Source organism: Gymnoscopelus braueri (assembly GCF_963280865.1).
Source record: "Gymnoscopelus braueri genome assembly, chromosome: 6".
Lineage (NCBI taxonomy): Eukaryota > Metazoa > Chordata > Actinopteri > Myctophiformes > Myctophidae > Gymnoscopelus > Gymnoscopelus braueri.
Window position 1 is genome coordinate 30,054,566 of NC_137607.1, and position 7,500 is coordinate 30,062,065.

Below are 7,500 nucleotides of genomic sequence, written 5' to 3' on the forward strand. Positions count from 1 at the left end.
GGCACCTCTGGCATATTTATTTTATTAAGAGCGGTTTATAACTGGTTCATTATCAGCTGATGTCATTAATTACGATGGACAATTATATAATGACCCTTATGTTGAGTTGCTTTTACAATTAAACGGCTCACCTGCACTGTAAGATGAGTAAAACACAGTGTAGGCTACTTCCAATATAGAGTAGTCTTGTGTTTTGCTCATAAAGCTTTTTGTTTTGATCTAGTCACAGCTGCATTCAAGGACAAGGAGAGATAACGAAATTGATTGCTCAGAAGACTATATATGAAATCCATCACGACCTTTTACCTCTGACCTGTGTGGAGTGAGAATGAATGCCCAGCTCAGGCTTTACATTAGGTGTCTGACAGCATCAATATTCCCTGATTGATCATCAGTAATGCACGTTGTCAGGCTCCTGTGCCTCTCACCCACTGTGATGGAAGAAGTACTCACATTTTGTTCTTAAAAGTATCAGTATACCCTATTATAGAAATTGTCTGTCACAAGTACAAGTTCGGTATTCAAAATTGAGAAAAGTACAAAAGTATGCAGAATGTCCCATTTCACAAGTAAAAAAAACGTTTGAAAATAGCAGATCTACAAGCTCACAATGCCTCACATCCCGACGCATTGTGAGCTTGTTGATTGGCTATTTTCAAATGGCCGAAATGTATATAGGGCTGAGTGGTTAGTGTATGTTTAGTAATCAAAATCTAGCTAGTAACTAAAGTTTTCAAATAATTGTAGTGGAGTAAAAGTACAATATTTGCCTCTGAGATGTAGTGGAGTAGAAGTAAAATTATTGAAAATTGGAAATACTCCAGTAAAGTAAAAATACCTCAAAATTGTACTTAAGTACAGTAAAAGTACTTAGTCACTATCCACCACTGCTCACCCACGTCTATTGATACAGCAGAGCTCTTGTTCTTTAGAAGACACATGGGGTTCATGTTGTAGCCCAATCCATGTGCCGACCTTGATGTCTGACTTTCAGAGGATTAATCAGAGATTGGAAGGTCTAACCAAGCCAGCCAACCCCTCCTCACATTTATCTGCACTAAGATAAACACCCACCACACATTACCATCAGATACATAACCTGCTACACCTTTGGCCATAACCTGTTCTCTTCTGTTTATACATGCACCATTTTGCATCTGAAACCATGGAAACCTTTATACCTGGTGTAACTTTTTACATGACAGTAAAGTTGAAGTAGCACATTGATATCAAAACTGTCATATTCATTCGACCTTTGCTGAACCTCTTATACCCTGTTATTCTTCATTGACAGGTGTCCCCCAGGGGTCTAATTGGCCTCCTTCTTTCTTCCGTCTACACCAAATCTACACACAAAAAAAATAGCCAATGTACAAGCTCACAACATGATGTTTTGTGAGCTTGTAGATCAGCTATTTTCGACGAATGATCACCTATTATGACATGCGCAGAATAGGGACGCTATAGGGTTCAAGTGGTTAAACCTTGGGATTGCATTGCCGCCGAGTTACAACAAAACGAGAACAACAATTTTGTTAAAGGTCATGCAACTGAAATTTCAGATTTTGCAAACACACACACACACACACACACACACACACACACACACACACACACACACACACACACACACACACACACACACACACACACACACACTGATTAACATATATAGGACATACACATATAGGACATATACTGTGCACGCAGTAACGCATGCATACACACAGACACAGATGGGATTGATTGCATGTCTCTTGTTTTGCCGGCAGCTGGTGGCCAACGCCGTGCTGTTCACCAGCGTCAACCTGTCGGGGGTGTTTGTGAGGATTGTGACGGAGCGCGCACAGAGGAAGGTGTTCCTGCAAGCCCGCAACTGTATAGAAGAAAGACTGCGGCTGGAGGACGAGAATGAGAAGCAGGTGAGCCTGTACGTAGTTAGTATGTCTAGTCGTCACATCACACATGCGTCACGCAGGCTGTGCATGCCATACACCGCACGTGTGCGTGAGCACACGTGTACCTGTACATGACTGAAAACACACACACACACACACACACGCATGCAACGAACATACATTTGTGTTACTGTACTTGTGTGGACGTCGTCATTTTAGGACAGCGATTTTAGGAATGCCATTCTTTTTGTGCCATTTTTAACCCTAAAGCCCAAAATAGACAATCTACAAGCACACAACGCATCGCGCCGCAGTGTACCGTTGTGGGCTTGTAGATCAGTTTTATTTTTCTCTGTGCACAATACCAGCGGACAACCAGACATAATTCTAAACCCAAAACCTAAACCTAACCACTAAATGCCTAATCCTAATCCTAACCCCAACCTGAATCTTTTCCTATAATTGTAAACCCAACTCAAAAACACACACACACACACACACACACACACACACACACACACACACACACACACACACACACACACACACACACACACACACACACACACACACACACACAGGCGTATAAAGCCATATGTCAGGCGTACAAAGAGAGATCCACAGACATACATCCCCACGCTATGGTTTCCCTCTCATGTTTGTAGGCTTCAGCAGATTTTCAAGAAGTCATAAGATTTGAAAGGTTTCAGGTGCCAATGCTCTGACAACCTGCCCACAGGCACTCAGTAACTATGACAGCAGCTATATAAGGAAAGAACAATTACTGCAGCACATGCACCAGAGCCACACGATCCACCCCCTCCACGTGCACACCCACATGCACTGATTCAACCAAGGAACAATCGGGAAACTTTAACATGCAGAAACACTTCGTTATACAACAGCCAAGCGACCCCCCACGCCATGCACACACTGTTCCCACCTACATCAGTTGTTAAAAGGAGAAATAATTATCTCGCCTCTAGCATTCTCTTCCACTGCATGCGCATCTCGCCGGGGTATGCGCAAAGTTTGTCGTGCACAAAATGCACATGGGTGACAAAACGCAGACCTGCACGGATGCACTAACGCGTGCACGCGCACACACACACACACACACACACACACACACACACACACACACACACACACACACACACGCACACACACACACACACACACGCACACATATACATACCCTCTTAGCACCTGCGCTTTGCAGATTAGATGATGATGTGCTGTGTTTTCCCGCTGCAGTAACAGGCTCCCTTCTGACAGGTAATTACACAAGCAGATTGCTTTCATGGGCTTCCTACTCCGCTAAAGGTCACAGTTTATCTGGTGGAGAGAGACGCACATAGAAGCCCCTGATTGGGATCTATCATCAGCTAGCCTCCAGACTGCAGATGGCAAACCAGTCTGCCCGAGCTGCCTATACCGCCCACCAGACCTCCATGGGGGCTTTCGGATTCCAACTATCAAACGGCACTGTTCATCACTTTCCTTTACCCGTTGATGCATCAACGGGTGTGCCTCATGTATGCAGAGCAAATTGTTCATTTAACTGGACACATAAGGGTCAGTGTTTACACTCTGAGTTCAATGATTTTGCTGTGAGTCCTCTGCGCAGCATCGTGGGGGAGTCACTGATTCTACTGATTGCTGAAACGTGTATGCCGGGTCAATAGCAATCTCAGAACCCATCTGCCCTCCCCGGTTTCACTTTGTGAACACTGTGTGAGGTGAACCATGCACCATGAGACGCTCCCTCTTATCCCCCCTCCCCTAATACCTCTTTCACTGGATGCCAACAACAGGTGGAGGTCTTTCTTGTAAATCACACTCAAGCCTGATTTATACATGATTGCGAAGGTGTTGCGGACCAAAAATATCTAATCTGAGTAAATTCAGCCTTACAGTAATGTTAAAATTCAACACTTTGGTTGCAAACAACATATCTCGAAACCTACTGGCTAAATTGCTGTGCACCTTCATGAACCCCAGAGGATGACCCTTCTGATTTTGGTGGCCCTATGGCCTTTCCTCTAGCGCCACTGTGACATGTTTCAGTAGCAGGGGACAGATGACAGCAGAATTCTTTATATCCACAGCTTAACAGAATCATGAAGTTATTCTGCTCATGCTGTGGTGTAAACCGAAACGGAATTGTAGAAACTGTATTGCTACATAGAAACATTTTACAAGAGAGAGCAGATAATGTACTTTTAGGACAGAGGCTTACCCTGACTCGAGTGTGTGGCGATAGTTGATTTATACTGTGTGTAGTCACACCTCGCTCAGAGTCTAATTAATTTTACTCAGGCCAGGTGTGACAGGTGCTCAAATCAGCCATGACCCACCCTACAGCACCATTAGGTTTCAATTTCTACTTGCACGTGTGGATTGCCATGAAACTTGCCTTAGGCACATTCATGCTCCCCGCAGAGGATGAACCCAATACCATCTGAGTGATCCTAGGGCATTTTCCCTCTATAATGCCACCCCCAAGTGTCAGCTTGTCAAAATATTTGGCATTTTATTCATATAGGCCAGTGTAGAGAGAAAGGAAACCAAGGGCAGAGAGAGGTTAGGAAAGATAAAGATTGGAATATCTGCACACCGTCCATTTATGCTGCTCCCAAGGTGAATTTTTATTTGCGCAACGTTTTGACCTGCGTGGTCTTTGTCGGGTAGGCATTCGTCAGGTACGTACTGCACCTGACAAAGACCACACAGGTCGAAACGTTGTACAAATAGAAATGCACCTTGGGAGCAGCAAGAATGGTGTGTGGATATTCAATTCCTTCCCCTGTACTATATGTTTGTATCTTGCACCCCTTGAAATTCACTGTTGGATGTGCATGGATTGTCTGGTAGTACTGCAGAAAGAGAGAGAGGAAAAACAGAACACAAAACAAGACAAGACAAGACAAGACCCCTGATTCAACCCCCTGGTCCTTGCACTTACAAGGAGCATAATGGTCTGTGCATTAACTGACTGAGCAACTATAGGTACCTCCTCACAGGCTTTTCATAATCTATTCAACAGATTGCAGGATGAACCCTAAAGAGATGCATGTCCTCTACGGGCTGCTAGCCGGGACTCTTATAGGGCCCTATTATGGGACGGGCAGACCTGCTTGGACCATGACTACCGGCCTATAATGAGGCGCATGCTCATCCATTGCTCGTTTATGCAGACTTTAGTTGGTGGATACGCAGCCAGATACCGTATATTTCTAAATAGCAGCCCTACCGCAAATAGCCGGCCACTACCTAATACCCGCCGGGGGTCTGACATTTTGCGTATTAAACGCCCCGTCCAAATAAACGCCCCGGTCCGTGCAAACGCTGGGGCTATTATTTGCAGTTTCTTCTGCCTAATTGGAACTGTATAAAATAATGGCCCTGTGCAGGCCAGTGCAAAAATAAATAAAAGCCTGCTGCAAAAGCCTGGTTCCTTTTAAACGCCCGGGGTCCAAATCGATTTTGCGTATGAAACGCCCAGGCTACTATTTGGATATATACGATAGACATTTCGACAACGCTTGGCCGAAAGGAAAAGTATTGCAAGTAACGGTGTCGGAATACTGTCCGGGGGCGGCTGAATTAGCGCTAAATCTGTGCTGAAATGGGTCGGTGGCACCCGTAACCCGCTGATAAAGTGGCATTTTTAGCACCCCAGCCCCCCCCCCCCTCTCTTCCCTGCCCTTCCCACACAGATGAAATTCTGTGCCAGGTGGCACCGAATGTCGTCATAGCACCACAAAGGGTTAATCCAGCTTTGTGCACATGGACTCCAAGCTTTTGCTTTTCATAGTCCAGTGAACTAGACGCTCATTTTATAGACGTTTCTCATAGAAATGTTGATCACATGAACAGGTGCAGTACGCCCGGACTCTGCTCAGGGTTCACTTTGTTGTTGTTTTGTGTCCATAACTTATATGGCGAATATAAATTGAGCTCATGAACTGGGATTTACACTGATAAATGCTTCTCATAAGTCCAGTGCCAGACGCATTAACGGCAATTCATCAGTCGCATGGAAACCTGACTGATAAATCCATAACTGTTACTTTTCAGAAAATGGAAAAAACAACCTGTGTTCCAATGGATCCAATGTAGTTATTTAGTTACAAGCTCTTGTTAAATCAATACTTTTGATTGGTTAAATATTTATAAAACCCACATATGGACATTTCAAAAACGGCAAAAATAGCAGATCCACAAGCTCACGATGCTTGTAGATGGGCTGTTTTTGCAACTTTTGTGCACACTCATGTACAATGAAGTTGGGAATTAATTTATGGATTGGATAGGCATTGAAAGTTGAAATATGAAGCTACAAGGTTTCTGCTTGACAGAAACGATTTATAAATTCCTCCCAAAATAAATTTCAATCATCTGCTCTCACTCTGTTTGAGGTGCTGTAGATTTGTTGTTGATGACTCTGCACAAGGACATCAGTTTGATCTTGGGAGAAATTACATTTCTGAGCCTTTTCTACCATGACACTGTGAATATCACAGTGAAAAGTCAGCTGCCGTGTTCACATGGTCACATGGGTGGTTTTTGAGATTTTCAAGTGGACCCTGATACAGAAAAGGTTGGGAACTGCTGTTCTAGAGATTGAGGTTCCTAACAACCACACTAGCTCTGGGTAGTAATAGAACCTGCATTTTAATGGCACGCATTGAATAAGCTACAATGTTAAGAACTATATTTGAGTATAAAGGAGCTATTAAATGTGGCCAGTGAGTTCTGAGTTCAGACAAAACGAGAGTCATTTGTCTGCAACTCTGAAATGCTCTGAAATGAGACTTGGGAAACATTAAGAATGCAGAAATATGATCACATAATTTTATAGTTTTAAATTATTAAATGATAAATTATAGTCTTAGATTAGACATTGCCATTTTGCAGAGGTGTGGCGTGCATGTGTGCTTGCGTACACACACACACACACACGCACGCACGCACGCACGCACGCACGCACGCACGCACGCACGCACGCACGCACGCACGCACGCACGCACGCACGCACGCACGCACGCACGCACGCACGCACGCACGCACGCACGCACACACACACACACACACACACACACACACACACACACACACACACACACACACACAGGCTGTGTAAGGTCGTGTGATAGGAGGAATACACAGGAGCTTTGTATCCCTGCACCAGGGCCCCTCTGGAGTGTAAATGTAAATTCATAACCATTTGACGTCCTGCTGGAGTTTCAAACAGGTATTCTATCGGCTTATACCCAGGCAAGAGCTTGGAAGCTTACCACACAGGATATAATATATATTTGTGTTTAATGCCAGAGAATAGGTATCATAGGCCTTGCTCTAGTGTTGCGTTTCTCTTGTAGAAAAGGTCAGTACCCGAGTCATTCACTCTGGGCATTGAAGACCAGAAGCATATTGTTTCTTTGTCATTGAAGACCAGGAGCATATTGAGCATATCGTTTTTTATTCTACAACTGGGAGTTAATTGTGAGTCTGTGTCTGTGTCTGTGTCTGTGTCTGTGTCTGTGTCTGTGTCTGTGTCTGTGTCTGTGTATGTGATGGCGCATGTACACGTGTA

At 44.2% G+C, this 7,500-nt stretch overlaps 1 protein-coding gene across 2 annotated transcripts in view; it reads left to right on the forward strand.

Moving 5' to 3' along the window:
• Positions 1–7,500, forward strand: part of adcy1a (adenylate cyclase 1a) — a gene marked incomplete at both ends in the record, with an annotated part of 51,148 nt that overhangs the window by 1,332 nt on the left and 42,316 nt on the right. For both annotated transcript variants that reach the window (XM_080431086.1, XM_080431087.1), the window contains one exon: positions 1,773–1,922. In XM_080431086.1, coding sequence (XP_080287212.1) covers positions 1,773–1,922 — 150 coding nt within the window. The remainder of the gene's footprint in view (positions 1–1,772; positions 1,923–7,500) is intronic.